We start from the raw sequence: 22,010 nt of genomic DNA, 5'->3' as shown, positions 1-22,010 counted from the left end.
TATTACTCAAGAAGAAAAGATTTGCTTTCATAGGATTGTAACATGTTGCCTGTTTTATTCAATAAATGTCTTTATTTTAAAACTATTTCAAAATTACTAATTAAAAATGAATACCATCATTAAAATAGACTGAAATTCTGAGGCACTGGAGTCTGTTTTATCAAAAAGCAGTGTGTCATCTCAGAAAACCAGTAACGTTCTAAAGAGATCGTTACCTTCATTAAACAAAAACCGGTCAATTAATTAATATCATTGTCTAAAAATTATACGTTAAATATCTCTCCCTTTCACCCTCCACCAAATATCGCTTGAGTAAGAAAGTGATACATTCACCCTATTTATTTTTATTCTTGACGAATTCTTTTTTTTCGGGGGGGGGGGGGTTAAATTTAATCATTCTGAAAAACATAAATACTTTCTAGAAACTTAAAAACCTGCTTAATGAAGAATGAAGTTTCCATTCGTCTGGTGCTTAGTGCGGAATTGTCAACTTATTGTCAATTAATTTAATTAATTGTCAAGACAAACTGTACCTAGAGTCATCAAATTTTGAATAATATAGTTCTCTACTCGAACATGGGCACCTGGAAGCCTGAGTTTGGAATTTGTTTTATTGTTTACTTCCTATTTTGTAAAACGTTAACAAATTTTTGATTAAAAATTTTTTCAATTTCAAAGCGAGCAGTGGAAACACTGTAGGGAATAAAAAAATTTTATCTCCAGCGTACGAGACTGTCTATCCGAAATTCTACAGCTATGCTTTCTTAAATATGTTTAGCCTAAAGTGGCCTTAGCCCAAATGTTCTCGAAGCGTGTATGTGTTTGTAAATTTGGGGGGGGGGCAACCCCCGTTTGGGCGTAGTATAAAATCTGAAAGCTTTCAGATTTATTTTATTTATTAACTATTTTTTTAAAGCCCAAATGGGTTATTAGTCTCAAAAAGGGATCTCTTTACACGAATCACTTTTCAAATTGTTGCCACAAAATATTATCGCCCTGTACTACTTTTAAAGAAATTAAATAAGGAAGAACTTGCATGAATGCATCAATGTATGTATATTTCCCGCACTGTGAAAAAACGACGGTACCTAGGGCCATATGATTTTGAATAACGTAGTCCTCCACCGGAATATGTGCACTCCCTTGAAAGCACGAATTTTGAATTTCGAATTTTGCATTTCGTATTTTATAAAATTTTAATGCATTTTTAACCCGTTCAACGATTTGATAGCGAGTCGTGATAACACTGTACGGATTAAAACTTTGGCATCTCCAGCGCGAGAATGCATATCGTAAATTCTAAAGATATGCTGTGTTTAAATATTCTGCGATTTTGCTATTCAAGTGAATTTTATGCGGCGTAGGTGCGAAGAACATGATATTCAGTTAACAAACTTAACACATAAAATGTTAATAATAAAAAGGCAAAAAAAATTTTTAAAAGCCATCTTACAAAGAAAACTGTACATTAATATGATAAACTGAGAAAAGACCCTAAAATATGTATGCAACACTTAGCATTTCATAAGGAATTCTAAACACACACTACTTTTAAAATTTTTGTAATTTTGCTGGTGAATAGTAGGTGCGAAGAAATTGATGATTAATAATAAAGCTAAAAAGACAAAAAGAAATGGGTTACCAGGAGCGAGTGCAACAGCAGACTGGTAGACTGAGAGCTCATAGAGAACGTCGAAAAACCTTAATACATCCTTTTGGGCAACTGTCAAAATCCGTGACCTTTCAGACTTTAAAATTTTTTATATTTTAGTTAAACTAAGGAAAGAGAGAAATTATTAAAGTAATCTCATCCTCCCTCAGAAGTGCAACAAATCCTCCTTCATCAGAACCATGCTTAAGCAAAACAGTGGGAAAAAGCAACATTGAACAAATGGATTCTGGAAATTAACCATCTACGTGTTTGTTAAAAAAACTTTTAAAAAAAATTTTTGTATGCTTTATTTAGAGAGAAACACACAGTTTATGATGGAAATAAGCAGTCTTATAATACTTTATACAAAAACAAGACACTGAAATTTGAAGATAAGGATGAAGGCTAAGACTTTTACATAGATACAGAGGCTGTTCACACATTTTTTAGACGATGTATATTGTATTCACAAAACTAAATTACATAAAATTCTTGTGTTTTAAATGTTCTATTTGACATCCCTTATTCTGAACTATCTTTCGACACCACAATTTCAAGGATAATAATGCCTTTTGAAGTGGCAGAAGAGATATTCTATCCCATTCCTCCCGAACAGCTTTCCAGAGTCCTGTTAGGGTTTGGGGACAACGTTTGCATAATGCAGTTTTTAAAAGTCCGAAAGCACAAAAATCCATAGGTGACACATCGGGAGATTTAGTAAGGATATCAGTGAAGGGGGCCTTGATACCAGTTTTTTGTTCCATTTATTTTAGGAAATTTACGGTGGATTTTGATGTGTGACTGCTAGCTTTGTCCTGATGGAATCTCACAGATTGATGGCACTGTGGGTAAAGCGATGGTATTTCATTCAGAAAAATTGACGATAAAATATGTTCCTGATAGTATTTGGAGTTAATCTTGACTTTTTTTTTTTTTCATTCTTTGTATTTTTAACTTGCCATTATAAGAAAAACCAGCAACAGTCATGAATCCCTTACAAAAACTTTCTTTCCATTCTTTGAACCATGTACTTAAATTTTTTTCTCCCCTTTTATGATAATAAATGGCTCTTTTTTTTGTTACATTCATTTAAATACACCCATGCTTCATCTATTGCGACAATTGTTTTCCATTTTTCTTTGGATAAATGTTTCTCATGTAGAATTCTGCAGCGTGTCCTGCGTTGAGCGATATGCTTTGGAAGAAGACGATGCACATTGTGTTTTTTCGCTTTCTTAAGATTTAAATCAAAGTTTATCAATTTGTGTACAATGGACACCGAGCATTTTAATGATTTTGCAACTGTCCTTTGACTAGGGGGATTTTCTTTTAACATTAAACAACGTACCTTTGCAATAGTCGAAGATGTCCGTTTTTTCCTTGGATACTTGTTTGGAATTTTTGTCCCACTTGAGGCTCCAATTTGACTTTTTTTTTTCCCTTTCTTGTTGATGATATTACCTATCGACGCTTTAGATATCACAAAACCATGACTCTCACATCGTTTTTGGATAACGGAGTATGCATATTTCTCTTCGGAAAGAGCGTAAATGTAGCCTTCGAACCACTGCTTTGTTAAATTCGCCATTTTGAATAATAATAATAAAAAAAAAAAAAAAAAAAAAAAAAAAAAACTTTCAAGCCACAGACGATAATTTTGACTTTTAAAAACATAGTACAATCGTAATTACTTCTTTTGCAGCAAACGATGTTTTATTACAGCTTACCAAAATCGTCTAAAAAATGTGCGAACAGCCTCTGTAGTTTATCAAATGGCAGGGTGATATAAGCGTCGCAATAATAATAAAAAAAAAAAGGGTCAGCTTTTTCTTTAAATTTCGTTAGAACGTCTCTTAATCTGTAGCAACGGGGCCTCACCGAATAATGATAAAAGATTTTTCTGAATATTTTAATGCTATATATATTATCATGAATGTATAAGGTATTTCTCCTGCCTTCCTAGCGTGCCTTCGTGGTGTAGTGTTTCTGCACGCTGGGCCGGTATTCCAGAGGTCCATGGTTCGATTCCCGTCGAATGCATTGCATATTTTTCATCTCTCCGACCTTTCCAATTAACCTAATGTCTCTACAGTGGCGCCCGAACTAAAAGGGTGTTGGATGAGGATTTTCCACACCCAGGAATTGGCTATTGGGTCCTCTAAAAACCCCAGTATATAGGGTATTTTTCCTGCCTTCTTAGCGTGCCTTCGAGGTGTAGTAGTTCTGCACGCTGGGCCGGTATACCAGAGGCCCGTGGTTCGATTCCCGGCGAAGGCAGTTGCTAATTTTTCACCTCTCTAGCTTTCAAAAAAAATCCTAATGTCTCTACAAATGTTATAAATTTCTTAGTTTAATGGCATATAACTTCAGATGTCTGCCTGCTTCAACATTGTTACCGTAGCTTCAAAAATTAGCAGTTATGTAATGGAATTTCATAGCGTTTCTCGCCAAATCTTAAGAACGTTTGTCGTCTTCGTCTTCGAAAGTTTGTCGTCTTCATCAACTTGCTTCCAGTCTTCTGCATCTTCACCTATCTCCTCCATCTCATCATCTTTCTCCTTTTCCAGAACATGTCCAGTTATTTCGTGGCTATCTTGATAGAGTCTGATAGGAAGGAAATATCCATGCACCTCGTCTTCACAAGCACTGTTTTTCTCCGAACATGGAACTAAATCCAAGATGTCGGACACGGGCGCCGGACTTGTTTTAAAACCAAAGAAATCTTTGTCACTCAACTGGTCATCTACGGACATAAGCCACAATTTACACAAACATCGACATAAAGTAATGTTGCTTACATTTTCCCAGCCCAGAACTAAAGCAAATATGCATCTGTCAATAAGATATGTTTTCGAAAGTCATGGACACTTTCAAAGTTCACACATCGGCGCATAAAAAAGGACCTGTATTTCATCTTTATATTCTGGGTTTGTTGGATAAGACTTGTTACGTTGGGCGGAAGAAACTAAACTTTAATATGCTCCATATTTAAGTTTTCAGATTGTTAGCCCATTACATATTATCTCATAGTTTGAAGATTAAATTCAGACCTTCAAAAGTACGGCTATTTTGATAATGCCGATTACAAAGGATTTTACTATAGCTCAGATAAGAGGTGTTCTTATATACAAAACTTAATTGATACTTAGGATGTGTAGATGTAAAGTACTCACAGTGCTTTTACATTTTTTGGCTGGTAAAAATAAAGTTCTCAGAGTGCTTTTTATTTTAGTCCAAAGGGGCAATTTGAACAGAAGAACTATTAATTTCGTTTTGGCATTTTCCGTTGGTTCACTATAAATGTTGGTTCACTTTTCAAATCGTTGTCACCAAATATTAGAGCCCTGCGTTACATTTTAAAGAATTTAAATAATGAAAAATCTGCATAAATGTATTTATGTTTCTCGCATTGTGATAAAATAACGGTACCTAGAGCCATCAAATTTTGACTAACGTGCATTTCCACCCGAATATGGGCATCTGGAAGTCCAAATTTGGAATTTCTTTTATTATCTATTTCACATTTTGTAAAACTTTAACGAATTTTTGATTAACAAATTCAACGATTTAAAAGCGAGCAATTGCAACAGTGGAAAAAAAAAAAAAATTATCGGGAGCGCGCGAGACTGTGTTATCGCAAATTCTAAAGATATGTTCATTTTAAAATTATTTTGCGATATTACCGTTGAACTGAATTTTATGGTTTAAGTGCGAAGAACATGATATTTGATAAATAAAAGTAACACACAAAACCTTCAAAAAATGCCCCTTTCGGCGTAGTATAAAATCTGAAAGCTTTCAGATTTTTTTTCTTTTTCTTTTTTAGTCCAAAGGGGCTTTGTCCCTGAGGGACTCTTGTTTTCGTTTTGCGATATTCCTTCGAATAACTCTGAATGTCCATTTCACTTTTCAAACTGTTGCCACCAAATATTATCGCCGTGTATTATATTTGAAGAAATTAAATAATGAAGAATTTGCATAAATGTATGTATGTTTCTCGCATTGTGATAAAACAACGGTACCTAGAGATATCCAATATTGAATGACGTAATTCTACTGCGAATATGGGCATTTGGGAGACCAATTTTGAAACTTGTTTTATTATCGATTTCATATTTTGTAAAGTTTTAACGAATTTTTGATTAACAAACTCAAGGATTTCAAAGCGAGAAATAGCAACGCTGTGCAGAAAAAAAAAAAAAAAAAAAAAAAAAAACATTTTTATCTCCAGCGTGTGAGACTGTGTATCGGAAATTCTAAAGATATGCTCAACTTAAAATTATTTTGTGACATTGCTCTTGAACTGAATTTTATGGTTTAAGCGCGAATATGATATTTAATAAATAAAAGTAACACACAAAGCGTTAAAAATCGCCCCTTTGGACGTAATTTAAAATCTGAAATCTTCCTTACTTTCTTTCCCCTCCCTTTTTTTTTAAGTATAGCCAATTTAATTGCAAAAAGAATGCTTAGACAACTAACTGTGCAACAGATATTTAGTCGTGCAATCTTTCGGAAGGTGCTATATGCAAACTGTTTTCCTCTCTAAAAAATTCATTTCTTTTTAAAGAGCAGCCGAACATTTAAAAAAAATAAATTAAGATAATTTATCATTTACTCCATAACATGTAAAGACATTTAGGTTCTGCAGCGATAAATGCCAGAAAATTAATTATGTTGTCGCCGGGATATGAATCCCCGGATCTATCAATACTAGTTGCACATGCTACCGCTTACACCTCGAGGGCACGCACGGGGAATGCGTTAATCCCGTATATTCTCAGCCACTTAAATCAGCATGCCCTAGATACCCCCCTGAGTTAAGTTCTAGGAGGTGGTGTTTAAACGCGATTGAGGGGAAGCACGAAACCCATTCAGCCAAATTCAGATGGTGATAAATAACCGTCCACCACATTTTAGTTCGGATACCACTCTCTTTTCTGAAACAAGAAACTCGAAAAATTAGATATACTTTTGCCCGAATTCGAACCACGAATCTTCGAAGGATATTTACCTCGCGAGAACACGAACGAGGGGGATACGATTATTCCTTATAAACATTTTCTAGTTTTACCTGATTTTACTTACTACTAGTTTTACCTGATTTACCATACTACTAATTACGCCTGATCTGTCCTCTCTTGCAGAACACTTATCAAGCTCCTACGTGCAGAGCCGTAGCTAGGGTTTTCAGCGACCGGGGACAGCTGAAGATTTTGCGCCCCCTTTCTGCGTGCCAAGAATGGAAAACATTTCATTATAAAATTTCGTAACAAATTTGGCGCCCTCTGGATGCTGTGCCCAGAGACAGATGTCCCACCCTAGTTACGCCACTGCCTATATGGTTTGGTTTATGTGATTACGGTAAAGCCTCGAGGGTTATCTGCCTCAAGGGATGCCTTCGTGGAGAACTTTCTAAGGAAAACAGGCTCGTATACACGTATAAATGGGGAAAACCACGAAAAGGCCCATGCAGCCAGCCTGTTAACGGGATTCGAATCTCGAACCAAACTACCAGTTTTCAGTGATTTTACCGCTCGGCCGCAGGTGGGCCTCAAGCTTATATATGAGCTCTTGCGCAACCTCCAATTTTTTCTCTAGTAAAACACATTCAAAAGTGAGGGTCGTCTTATCCGTGAAGCCATCTTTTACGCATTTATGTAACATTACTATACACTGACTCGAACGATACGCAAACGCTTTATGAGAAAGACGACTTTTTGAAAGTTTGGCTGTTTCTGGCTCCTTTGGGGGGAACGAGAGAAAGGGGAAGTCTTATACTTGAGCTAATATGTAATTATACGTCCTAAGCATCCTACCACCACCTCCTCAAACTTTATCGCTCGGCCAAGTCCCCCTTTCGTAGAGGCGACATAGATGTTTCTGTTGATAACAGGAAGTGACGCGGTCAGCGGGAAGTAGATTAGCTTTGTTGACTCTGTGCGCTTCCGACGCAGGCAGTTGCTATCCAGCATAGTGCGGTTAACGGAGTTGACGGTCGAAATCTCTACCGCGATCTCGGCTAAGAACATGCAGTTTTGCTGTTATTTCTGTCATCGTTGCATTCTTGTTTTCGTGAAAAAAGTTTTCTGAAGATCAAGTGCGATGAAAAGAAGCATCGCATTTGTTATTTTAAAAATACATAAATTAACCAGGACTGAAGTACTTGAAAATAGTAATTAAATCTGGATGCGCGCGAATTTAAAAAGAAGATGTTGCACGGGACCAAAAAAGTGCATATTCTCTTTCTCATCATTTTTTGTTTCGGGCAAGGTGAGTGTTGTTGATTCTTATCTGATAATTATATTTTTTACTTTTCTTTTATTATAATTCTCTGTATGTACGCAGTAAATTAATAACAGGCCAAACTATCATTTATTTAATAGTCATTTTACCATACTACTAATTACGCCTGATTTATAAAAATCAGGTGTTTTTCCGAATTTTCTCAATTTAAACAAAATAAAAATTTCAGCCTTTTCAGTTAAAATAAATTATATTAAAAATGTAACATGAAATCCTTTAAAGATAGCTAAGAATTCAGCTATGATAAGTATTAACCATAATCCTTTAAAGCTATCTGAGAATTCAGCTATGATAAATACTTAGCCAGTCTTGCAAGTTTAATGGTATTTTATTTAGAATCTAATCCTGAAATCATTTAGGTAAACATTTTCTAATTTCTGTGTCGCTAAGAAATAGCAGAAATGAAGCTTGAACATGACCGTGCTCTAAAGTGTTTAAAAATATATAATTTTTAAAAGTATACTTTTATGTTTTGTAACTATAAACTATACCTTTGCTTTTTTCTAGAAAACAGCTCCACAGTAATTTTTTTTTTTTTTTTTTTTTTTTACAGTTGCTTTATTTCGTCTTATCTGTCTCTCTCTATTAATCTATGGCAATGATCTCAGTGGCGTAGCGACGGGGGGGCAAGGGGGTGCATGATGCCCCGGGCGCTGCTCCTAGAGGGGCGCCAAATGGTTTCCAAACAATACTTTCCGGAAAATTTCAGTTTTTATTTTGATCGATTTCTGGAAACTATTGTAATATAATTAATTATTTATTTTCTTGATTTGTCTGATAAGATGTGTAATAAAATGTTTGCAGTACATCAACCAAAACGTTCTTTCTGACCATTTTATTTCTCCAAAGTAGAGATATATTTTTATTTTTTTAAACGAAATGCACGTATATCTCCCGCTTTTTATTTTAAAACGATAACACGACCTTGTCCCGAATTTCTCAAACATATCCAGTTTCCAAAATCCGATTCCATAATCTGGAAATAACATTTTTTGAAAATCCTAACGCTTCCGCTACAATGGATTGCGTTTGACTCTCCTGTAAACGACTGATGGCCTTCCAGTCTACCGATTCAACTAAGTCATCTTGCTAAAACATCGGACTGACTGCTACAAACAGTCAACTCTTTTTCAATTGTTGCCCACCAGCGGCCGAGCGGTAAAGTCGCTGAACACTGGTAGTTCGGTCCGAGGTTCGAATACCGCGAACGGGCTGGCTACATGGGTGTTTTCGTGGTTTTCCCCATGTGTAACGTGTATACGAGCCAGTTTCCCTTAGAAAGTCCTCCACGAAGGCATCCCTCCTCTTAGGCAGATAGCCCTAGTGTGCTTTGCCATAATTAAATACACCACCACACCACTTTTCAATTGTTTTTAAATCTCCTACTACAAAAGGAATGCTGCAGGTCGCTTGTCACTTCTTATCTTAAACACATAGTTTTCGACGTCACAGACTAAATTTGCCTATTCCCAACTTTGTAAACAATATAATTTTCCTTTATAATCTATTTCCTTTTGTTCAAAAAGATTGTCGATTATATGGTTATTTCATACCGAACCCACAACATCCCCTAATTATTTTTGAGCAGTGAATGTGACTGCATGACGTTACTCCGCAGTAGAAAAGAAACGGAACCTAAAACTCCACTACAGATCTATAGAGAAAATGTTTTTCCAAACCTAAGAGTCTCACTTCAAATACTACTTACTATTTCATTATCAAATGCTAGCTATGAACGTTCGTTCAGCTAATTAAAATACATTTTCACATATTTATAATCAACAATGGGACAAGATCCCCTAAGCCATTTAGCATTTTTAAGTGTGGAAGGAAAAAAATTTGAAAGGATCGACTTTGATGAAGTAATGATAAATTTGCTTTTCAAGACTTTGATGAAGTAAATGACAAATTGATGGAAGATATGCTTTTCAAGAGGGTTTGTAGTTCTGAATCCAGGTGTTGTTCATCCGCAAGGGCAGCAAAGTTTATTCGCGAAGGAACGGCTAGTTGTTCAATACGAGACAAGGTGTCTGCAACAATATTCTGCGAACCCTCAATATAACGGATATCTTTTGAAAATTGCCCTATGAAGTCTAGGTGTCTCATTTGACGAGGAGAAGCTTTATCCTAACGCTGTTGAAAAGCATAGGTTAAGGGTTTGTGATCTGTTACGATCATGAAAACGCGTTCCTCTAGCATATGTCGAAAATATTTGACAGCTTCATAAACTCCTAACAATTCATGATCGTGAGTGCTGTATCCGGTTTGTGCTGGTGAAAGTTTTTTTTAGAAAAATGTGAAAGTGGTCTCCATAATTCTTGATCTTTCTGTTGTAAAACTGCTCCTATAGCTGTTGTTGATCCACGCTGAGCAACGTCAACGTGGAGAGACATTAGGTTATTTTTGGGAAGCAGAGGATATGAAAAATATGCTACGCCTTCGCCGGGAATTGAAACGCGGACCTCTGGAGTACCGGCCCAGCGTGCAGAACCACTACACCACGAAGGCAGGCTAGGAAAGAGGGAAAAATACCTTATAAACGTAGAGTGATAATAGTTTAGATGCGGAAGGATACTGCAAAATTTGTTGCCGAAATTAAATCATTTTTGCATTTTTGGAACACTTCGCGGGATTCTGTGGTCCAGGTTATGTAACACGTTTATCGTTTTTCTTGCTTCAAATAAAAAAAGAATTTAGAGGAGCTTGTATGGTCGCTGCATAAGGTAAGAAACGTTGATAAAAATTGAGCATAGCAAGATTCTTAAGTCCTTCACTGAAGATGGTACGGGTATATCGGGGATAGCGGTGACTGTCTGGAAGCGGTCGAACATCATCAGCGGAAGTTTCATGACCAAGGATACTCTCGGTTGGCCAAAAACGCATTTAGAAGGATTAAGACCGACACCGTACCTTTGAAAACGTTCAAAAACTGTTCTCAAATGTGGTAGGTGTTCTTGCTCTGAAGAGGAGGCGATTAAGACATCATCAAAATAAGGTACACAAAAGTCGAAGCCGATTAACATCTGATTCATGAAGCGTTGGAATGTTTGAGCAGCATTGCATAAGCCTAAAGTCATGACCCGAAACTCAAATGGTCCAAAAGTCGTAATAACCGCAGTTTTTGGAATATCAGCTGGGTTAACGGGCAATTGGTGATACGCCCGCCCAAGATCAAGGGTTGTAAAAATAGCTCTTCCCTCTGAAACTTGCATACAGTCTTGAATGTGAGAGACTGGGTAACGATCAGGAATTGTAGCTGCATTTAACCGACGATAATGGCCACACGGGCGTCAGTTACCATTTCGTTTCCGAATTAGATAGAGCCCATGAACTTTTTGAAGGACGGCAAATTCCCTGTTCTATCATGTATTGAAATTCTTCTTTGGCAGCTTTAAGCTTGTCCGGAGGTAAGCGTCTTGGTTTAGCTGCAATTGGAGGTTCGGTAGTTTCAATATAATGTAGTACATCGTGCTTGGGTTCGAAAATACCTATAACTGGGCGCGTGTTTGTAGGGAATTCTCTGAGGAGTTGATGCCATGGGGAGTTACCCGAAATCAGTTTAATGCTCAAATCTTGACTAATGCGAATTACTCTCGGAATATATCAAACGGTGATTCTTAAGATCGACAAGCAGAAAATTTTTGAAAAACGTCAGCGCCACTAATAGGACTTGGAAACAGTAGCAATAGTGAATGGCCATTGGATGTTGCGGCGCAATTCTAAATCAACAGATATCAGGCGTTCATCAAAAGTTTGAATAGGAGTTCCATTTGCTACATAAAGTTGTAAGTTGGTAAGGCGCTTTTGTTCGTGAAAATGTGGTGGAAGGACAGAAACATCAGCCCCGGTGTCTACAAGAAACCTCAAGTCCGAATTCTTTTCGATAACGAAAAGGCGTGCAAAATTCCGGCCGCTGTCGTTCACAACTTCGAGCAACTTCCCTGGTCGTTATAACGACACGGTGGGCGGCATTTGTTTGCCTTGTTTCCAAATTTGTGGTGATTAAAAACAAATACTCGGGTTATGAATACCCGGCTTTCATAACGTTTCCTCAGTGGGCTACGACGTGTATTTCGACCACGTGATGTGGAGCGGTTGCGCTGAAAATGTTCAGCTTGGATGGCTACTAACTGAGCAACCTGTTTGGACAAATCATCAATTTGAGCCTGTAACGCCACAATAGCAGGAGCCTGCACTGCGTTTATTTGAGCTGCAATTGTCAGCTCGTGAATTTTATCAGCGGTTTCGGGAAGATTTTTAAGTGGCTTCGTACTGGCTGCTAAAATGGTTTGCATGTTAGATGGGAGTCTATTCATCCATATTGTTTTGAGAATGTTATCCGTTAGGTTACCGGCGGCTAGACATTTTACATTTTAGACAGCGATTGAGATGGCCTCATATCACCCAACCGTAAATCCTGCAATAACTGCTTGATTCTGTCTCGGATTCTTCATAAACAGAAATTAATTTTTTTTTAAAGATTTGTATTTGTCCGTCGCCGGTGAATTCAGAATTATTTCACGAGCTGATTGCAGTACCTCTAATTCTAACGCGGCGATCGCTGTATAAAATTGAGTTTCGTCGGCAGTAATGTGACTCAACTGCGCATAAAATTGAATGAACCATAACGATGGGTCTCGGCGACAAAAAGGCGGTGGCTTGCGACTCGCGAAAATTGTAAAGCAGCATCGTTGTCATCCACTTTAGATCAATCAAATATGCACAGTAATAATATGTATAGAAAAATAATCACTATGTATATAGTGACACAGTTTCTTGGTACTTGAAATCAGAGAAATTGGCGGCTCAAATACAGTAGACGATACATATATCCGCTGAAATTATGACAGAAATATGTTGAATCGCCGGAATGCGGCACAACGCTTGAAATGACAGGTGAAATGTCTTACTTGCATCTCATCACACTGGATAACTTACTGCTGCTCAGAATTTTGACATATAAACTCCATATTCGTGCAACATTGAAGGTTGCTATTCGTAATAAATACGTGTCACCAATTATGGTAGTACAATTTTTTGAGACAGATCGTTAAATAATTATAACAATTGAATAGAATAAATATTATTTTGTTTTTGGTTGCTATGGGTTACCAGACTGGCAGAATTGAGTTGTAGTAGGCAAGTTGCCACATATCTATTTATCTATAATGTATATTAAACTTTTAATTGTTTAAAAACTGTACTTTTTAAAAACACTTATATAAATATGTAAAATAAATAACACCTTTTTAACTAATTCTAGATCTTCGTACGTCTGATTTTTGTGCCGACACAGATGCATTTCCTAATCCAAGGCTAGTAGTTAGGTAGTGATTATTCTTAATATATTTTTGAGTATTTTATGGCAGATTCAGCATTTTATTATTATTTGCATTATTTTCTTACTGAGAATATATTCTATATATTATATTACTGAAAGTTTTTAAGGGGGGCGCCAAAAAGGTATTTTGCCCCGGGCGCCAGTTATACTTGCTACGCCACTGAATGATCTGTTTGCAAGTATTACACTATATAAAGGAACTAAGATAAATTATTGATAACCATTTTGGGTGTATGTGAATAACTAGCTGAATTGTTCGTTGGGCGAAATGCTACTCTTTAATTCGTTCATTCCTGATATCACCTATAGCAAAATGTAAATTATTCATATTACTTTCTGCATTATAATATTAATTTTATAAGTTTTGATCATAGTACTAATTTTAAAAGCAATTAGATAATAGTTTCAAATATAAATAATTTTTTTTATTTGTCCATAATATTTTGCACGCAGTGTAAGTTCAATTTTTTAAAAAATAATCATAATTGGTTGTGATGTGTGCTGTTCGTTGGGTAACAAAATAATCACTCTCAGGGCATATTAAGCGAAATGATTTGTTTTCCCAAAGCTTTCTATCTTCCTTTGATGAAATTTGAAGGATAGAACAGACACAAACATTTCTTAAAGGGAAGATACAAATATAATATTTGTATATGAGCAATTTTCTTAAGCAGAATGAGCTTCGAAAGAAATTTTCTGGTTCTTAAACTCGCATCGTGCATTTTCCAGAGCATTCTCTTTATGTCCAAGTGGTTTTCGTATGCTCTTATATCATTAGGAGTACAAAAATCTAAATTTTAGAAATAAGTCACTTTTTAATCCAAAGGGGCAATTTACCCATAAGGACTATTAATTTCGTTTTGGCATTTTGCGTCGATTCACCATGAGCGTTGTTTCATTTTTCAAATTGTTGCCACCAAATATTATCGCTATGCATTATATTTAAAGAAATTAAATAATGAAGAAATAATTGTGATAAAACACCTGATAATTGTAATAAAACAACGGTACCTACAGCCATCAAAATTTGAATAACGTATTCTTCCATAGAATATGGGAATATGGAAGCCCTAATTTGAATTTGAAATTTGTTTTATTGTCGATTTTATATTTTGTATCACTTCAACGAATTTTTGATTAACAAACTAAAGGATTTCGAAGCGAGCGATGGCAACATTGTAAACAAAAACAAAAAACAAAAAAAAAAAAAAAAAAAATCTCCAGCATGCAAGACTGTATTGGATATTCTAAAGATATGCTGATTTTAAAACTTTTTGCGATATTGCTGTGTAACTGAATTTTATGGTTTAAGTGCGAAGAACATGATATTTAATAAATAAAGGTAACACGCAAATGTATAAAAAACACTCCTTTTACGTAATTTAAAATCTGAAACTTTCTTTCTTTTCTTTTTTTTTTTTTAGTCCAAAGGGATTTGAATCCCGAAGGACTATTAGTTTCGTTTTGGCATTTTGCGTCGGACTCATAAATGTCGGTTCACTTTTCAAACTGTTGCCACAAAATGTTAGAGTCCTGCATTATATTTGAAGAAATTAAATAATGAAAAATCTGCATAAATGTATGTATATTTCTCGTATTGTGATAAAACAACGGTACATAGAGTCATCGAATTTTGAATAACGTAATCCTCCAACGAATAGGAGCATGTGGAAGACCCAATTTGAAATTTGAAATTTGTTTTATGATCGATTTCCTATTTTTTAAAACTTTGACGAATTTTTGATTAACAAACTCAAGGATTTCAAAGCGAGCAATGGCAACGTTGTGCAGAAAAAACATTTTTATCTCCAGCGCGTGAGTCTCTGTATCGGAAATTCTAAAGATATGCTCGTTTTAAAACTATTTTGCGATATTGCTGTTGCACTGGATCTTATGGTTTAAGTGCGAGGAACATGATATTTAATAAAGAAAGGTAACACACAAAATGTTAAAAAACGCCCCTTTGGACGTAATTTAAAATCTGAAACATTTCAGATTTTTTTTTTTTTTTTTTAAGATTCCTTTAACTTTGGAATGAACTATTCCTACCTTTCTCCATATATGTGTGAATGTGAAATTTTAGATATTTGTTAGCAGATTCGTGAAATATTTGGCTTAGAACATGAAGTAAAATTTCAGTAACATTTTGAGACAAGAGTATCAGAAATCTTCAAAAGATATATTTTAAAATATTTAATATTCTGATTTTTAAACATTTTCTTTTTACTAATTAAAAACCGACGTAACAAGACCTAACCAATAAGTAATTTTTCGTGATGAAAGAAAAACCTTACACTATATAGATGATAAAAAAGAAGGCTTATTATATAAAAGTCTGTATCTTAGCGACTTTTGCATGATTTCTGGTACTCCAGCAAGTAATAGATTATTTGTATTTAATGAGTTTTATCGGCTATATCAATTTGTATTTTCATTTCCTTCTAAAAGGTTCTCTACTTCTTCAGTTTATTTTGCTCGCTTTATGTATAGCTACAAGTTGCCAAGACAAATAATTTCAAGTTTCATCTGCAAAAATCTGCATCTTATGCAATTTAAGGATATTTTGGAAGAAAGAAATTAAAGTGTAGAAAGATATTCTTGAACGATTTTGCAAATTTATAAAATTTTTAGTTTGTTTTAAACTTTTTCATAAACACTAGGCCGCAAAGAAAAGAACGTTATACTAATTAACATGATGGTCCTTTTCAAATAAGATAATATAACACTACACAACATTTTTTTAAAGACTTCTTGAATGTAAAATAAACAACTGACTATTAAATTTTAATGGGAATTGAAAATATTATCTTGCTAGTATCGATGCAATTTTCTTTTCGATAAAATTGATTAAAATACTTTAAAAATGGCCTTGGTGTGAATATTTCATTTACTTTTTTTGCAGCTCGTTTTCTTTATAGAACTTTTAATTAAAGGTGTATGGGACGTTATTTTGTTGAAATTTGATTTGATAATGATGTCTGCTTAGCGTGACATCATTTTGAAATTATGATCTTATTTTTATTACCTGAGGAATTAGATCCTTTTCTGATCTGATATAAAAACGCGCACCGAAGGAAATAAACTTACGTTATCTGTACAGTAGGCGTTATCTCTTGAGTGTTGGCAGGAAGACCGAGTGATTAATATACCTTTCGTAAAAGGCTTAATTGTTAACGTCTTTGATAGAAAATTATTTCTGACAGAGCTATGCATATCTGTTCGTATGCATAAGCTTATATATATGTATAATTTAGAAGGGAAGATTCAGATACCACCAGTCATGGCGGATAAAACATATTTTTCTTTATTCTTGAGAAACACAGTCTTAATATGAGCTACAAATCGTAATGGGCGCGATACAATTGATGAAAGAGAGAGGAAAGATGCTCGCAGGACAGCAAGCAAAAGCAGGAATGCGTCGTATTTCGGAAGAAAGTTTGTCTGAAAGTGATCTGAGTTACGCTTCAGAATTTTCCTATTGGATATTAATAAAAGGTTTCGATTCTAACTGAAATCTTATTCTCCGTAGTGTTTATGTAAGTGCTTGCAGTAGTTTATGTAGCGTTATGTAACAATCACGTCACATGGATTAATTTGGAAATGACGCAGTTTAGACAGATTTAATATAAGAAGTTACTGTTTTTATGATAGAAACTGGAATCTGCTAAAATTTAAATGGAGAGTTAGGGGACTGTTGCAAATTTAAGTTGGGATTTTGTTTTATGTATCATTTATCTTAGATATAACATTATATAATTAGATATATGTGTATAATTTTTAAATACAGATTATAAGTAAGGTTGTAAGAACAAAACGAAAAAAGATCAAATTTAGGTCAAAATTTTGCGCATTGTGCATATATATATATATAATTTGTAAAATAGATTGACTTATAATTAAAACTAAATAGGCAAAAGAAAACCAAATAAAAGAATAAACGATTGAATATTAATTGAGCAAATTAATGGTACACAAATAAATGGAGAAAACTGATTTTTTTTTTTTTTAAATTTTAAATAAAGGGGATATTTGCCATATCGTATAAATTATAATATAGTGGTATAAATGATTAAAAATAGGAAAAAGCCGTATTATTATAAATGATTAAAAATAGGAAAAAGCCTTATTATTATTATCGTTAGACGCTTTCGTTGTCAAGAGGAGATTCTTATGACGATACATGTTTTCCAGGTAAATTTATTCTGTTTCTGTAAATTTGAAATTATCCGAGACACTGAATCAATAATATAAATACTTTCATATATCCCTAAAAATTAAAAACTCCTTCCCTACAGAACTAATCTTACCCACGCATTCAATAGTTACTAGTGCTATACATGCGCATACAAATGAATAAATTTCTAAAAATATTAAAAAATACTAAAAAATATATAACCAAAAATTTTTTAATCTATTAAACTTATAAGGTATTTCTCACGTCTTCTTAGCATGCCTTCGCGGTGTAATGGTCAGCACGCTCGGTGCGTATTCGATAGGTCCGTGGTCAGAGTCCCGGCGAGAGCATTGCTCTCCTGCTTTCGAAATAACCCGATGTCTCTACATATTTAGATAATAAATTTAAAAATTACGTCTTTAAATACAAAATTAAGAAATAATACCAGTACCATTAATTTAATTTAATTAATTTGCTCAATTAATATTTTATTATTAGTTCTCTTCGTCTTTCTCTTTTGCTTGTTTAGTTTTAATTTTAACTTAGTCTATATTTATAAATTATATGTTAGCAGCATTATGCGCAGGAAATATTTTAAGTCTTTATCACATATATTTTTTCCAATTTTAAGTACATTATATAATGTTCTTAGAATTTCATTACTGATGAATATAGCGCGCACATTGGCGTCTAATCACATCTTTCATGATTTAAGAGTTAATACATTGTGCAGTTGTTTACCATTTTACATATATATCATTATATATATGTAAAATGGTAAACAATTGCACAATGCATTAGCTTCATACATAAAATGATTTCAATTCTTTAAAAATGCTTCAAAAAATGGATTTTAAAATTTTAGATTATAGTCTAAGAGTTTCTTATTAAAGATTCGTGAAGTTTTAAAAAATATTACGTAGTAAAAAAATTACAGCCTTATCTTGGTATGCAGATTTTGGTTTAAACAACTGAGATAGTTTTAGACTAAGCAGTTCCAGAGAATAAAGATATAAAACGTAAAGTTTCTAATAATAATGAAAATAATCGGAATGAGCTGTTCAAAACTGCAAAGTTAAATCTCGAAAATTGTTATGATATTATTTCATCTTGGAGACTTGTGCACGTGTTTAAAAAGAAAAGACTTAACTATTTAATTTTTAGCTTTATAAACTACTGTACTGTATATTTTCTATTGGTGTGTTTCTCTTCCAGTCAAAACTACTATGTGTTTTATTTTATAGTAAAAGTTTAGAGGTAACCATAATCTGTGTTTGATATGGTAGACTACGCACGTGTGATGCATTTAACTTTTAGAAAGACTTTTTAAAGAAGGGGTATTGTTTTATAATTGGATCGAGACGTTATATGCTCTGAAAATTGTAAATCTTTTTATGTAAGGAAAAAAAAAAAAAAAAAAAAAAAATGAAATTGAAATCTCAAAGAAGTTTAGTACGTAAATACTTTTGCACTATGAATTGGAAAATACATTAAAATAAACCAACAGGACAAATTAAAAATAAAATAGTGAGATTAGTTACTATGTGCGCGATGAAATACTGCCTATCACTTGGTTTAAATTGCCTCTGCCTTGAATAGTTCCGCGTTTTGTGTCCTGGATTTTCATGCACACTTAAGAAGGATAATACTTTTTGTAAATGAAGATAAATGAATGTTGGTTAAGTTACTTTGAGAGCTAGTTAATAATTTTATCTTCTGATTGGAAGAATTTAGTAATCTATACTATTAAAATCTGTGCGTGTCTGTTTGTTTGTGTCATATCTCCTCCGGAACAGCGGGAGTTCAGTTAACGAGATAGGTACTTCCCGGATTCCGAGAATTCGTGGGAAGCCATTTTGATCATTGTCATCTATCTCTATACGACTTTAGTCAGCCGAGGTATTAATTAAGAACTCTGAAAAATGCTAATTTTCGCCCTCATTTTTCCGAGTGGCAACAGTCTCACACGCTGGAGATGAAAACCCGCTTTTCGAAAAGTGTTGCCACTGCTCGCTTTCAACTCGTAGAGTTTGTTAATAACAAATTTGTAAGTTTTACAAAATATGAATTAAAAATAGCACTGCCAAACATTACACATATTATTATTATTATATAAGGTCATATTCTGACTTTGAAGAAAGCACGTGACTCCATGTGATGTTATCGTATGTCGAAAGGGTTTCGTTAATTTAACCATTTTGCATAAACGGCTGCTGTTGGCAACTTTTTTGTTTCGGGTTAGTATAATTGACACGATATGTTATTGCCATGTTATTTCTTTTATTGATATTGAGAATATGCTGTTATATTACATTAAATTTAATTTATGACGTCACACGTATAAACTTGAAGTGTCAAAAGTTTTTGTTTCCTGGTTTGGCAACAAAAAAATTATTTACGAATTGGTTGTTGCTTTGAATGAATGAACTGATTTTATTCATATTGAAATGTTTTTATACATAGAACTTCTAAATTTTGCTTTGGCTGCACCCCGCTAAATCTGTAAATAAAATTCGAGCATCTGTATACTTGTTTAGTTATATATCATTATCAGATTTCTTAATCAGTATTATTCTACAGTCTACAGCGTAATTTACTTTAATTAAAATGAAATTTAAATTGCATTTATTTTTGTGTAGATTAATTATGACTTTTTTCTTAAATAGACGAAATAGCAACCAGATGTAACAAAAGATACTACAATAAACAACCATAGATTCAAGGGTAATTTTTGTAACTAAAAATAGATAGCTAGTTATTAAATTTCTTTACTGAATAAGTTCTATTGTTAAGATATATATTCGTTGATTGGGTTAGATTTTCCCTCACGCATAACGCTAACTAACCCAGAAGACAGAACTATGCCCTCGATTACTTTGCGCTTGTCACTTGCATATTTTGGTCCTCGAATCGAAGTATATAATCCTAGAGTGCAACTCCAGCTATAGTATTTAGCTTTAAAAATGAAGGAAAAATATTGCATTGAATTTCTGCGTTACCTTTACGGCAACGAGACTTAATAGGAATGGTTGCAACCTTTTATCTTCAGCTTTCTGCGCAATACATTACAAATGTAGGCGTGAACCTCCTCTAGAAAATAGGAGGTGGGGGTAGAGATGATAATAGAATATTGAGATAAAAACCAGGTCGAGTATACTCTTTCTTATCAAAATTGCTTGAAGTACTGCAACTGTTTGATGGCATAATGACAGTTTGTATGGAGACCCATATTTTGCTTCATTTCAGTTTATTACATTTGTAACAAATTCTTAATGATAGAAATCTCAGAATGAACAGTGCGTTTTAGCTCCTTTGTTTATATAGTAGACATCAATTAGAATTAATTTACTAGGATTAATAATAAACTTTAATATATGTATGATACTCTGGATTTACTTTACAGACTATTATTAACATATCACAGAATTAAACACGTGATTGTCAAGATAATTTCTGCCAATGATCACTATAGTATAAATTCAAGTGTCAGGTAAATGATTAAATACTCTTAATAGGCTTCAGATTTCACTCTGATGTATGAATTTTTTATCAACTGTTATATTTTAAACCAACCGCTAATATTTATAATAAAATTCAATCAGTATGGATCATTTCAGATATAAAATGGAAATTCGGATGCATTCTCCCTCTGATTTTCAAGAGTTAGAAGGCGTGAACTGATTTCAGATTTTGTATTTCTGTGTGAATTACATAAAATCATCCCCCCCCCCGAAAAAAAAACGCGCACTTGTATAGCTTTCTTAACGTATTTGTTTACACAAGAATAAAGATGATCTGCTTTTAAAATGGATATTTTTTCTAGCTTACAGAGTATGATAACTAGTATGTGAATGTCCACATGAGTTCGTCTAAGACTTCGCAAGAATTATGTTTGCACGTTATATAGAGTTTTGCCATAAAAGTTCTTTCCACCTACAGATTCACGCATCTGCGACCAAGTAATGATACTGACCTTTTAAAATATCACGTTATAATTCTTCGTTTATTTTTCTGTTGTGAAATTAAAACCTGTTATCTTGTCGCCATTTCACATGAATAATAATAAACGTTTTTAAAAAATATTGTACAGCAAGCTTCAAACTCCTTTACGATGACGCTTATGTGGTTTTCTAAGAAATCATCTCATGTCCAGTGATATACCCAATGGTGATTCTATAAATAAATAGGATTCAAACGGCAAATTCATAGATTACGACGAGTACTGTCAACCATGTTTAACGAATACCAAATTAATTTCTAAACCGTATAGGAGTTCTTATTCTAGCCTTCGTTTAGCATTAGATATTATTCCCACGTTATGATCTCTGTATATTTATAATTGCGTAAAATTCTTCACAGATACTCTTTGAATGATACCTTTTTTCTTGCTGTATTAAGAGAATCCGGTTTGCACATTGAAATGTGATTTATCTAGAAGTATAATTTTAGTTAAAAAAACCCAACAAATATGTCCCTTTTCAAAGATGATCTCCTTATTATTTTATCCAACTCATATTTTAGCTGTAAATGTTCGAAGG

At 33.9% G+C, this 22,010-nt stretch overlaps 1 protein-coding gene across 2 annotated transcripts in view; it reads left to right on the top strand.

Moving 5' to 3' along the window:
* The first annotated feature begins 7,623 nt into the window (after positions 1–7,623).
* LOC118199018 (vascular endothelial growth factor receptor 1-like) overlaps positions 7,624–22,010 on the top strand; it is a 137,167-nt gene continuing 122,780 nt past the window's right edge. For both annotated transcript variants that reach the window (XM_085825047.1, XM_085825046.1), the window contains exon 1: positions 7,624–7,924. In XM_085825047.1, coding sequence (XP_085681173.1) covers positions 7,864–7,924 — 61 coding nt within the window. In that variant the 5' untranslated portion in view covers positions 7,624–7,863. The remainder of the gene's footprint in view (positions 7,925–22,010) is intronic.

This window comes from Stegodyphus dumicola, chromosome 10 (assembly GCF_044657685.1).
Source record: "Stegodyphus dumicola isolate Sdum_Otavi_A_Nest chromosome 10, ASM4465768v1".
In the NCBI taxonomy this organism is placed as follows: Eukaryota; Metazoa; Arthropoda; class Arachnida; order Araneae; family Eresidae; genus Stegodyphus; species Stegodyphus dumicola.
This window is presented reverse-complemented; position numbering and strand designations above follow the sequence as displayed.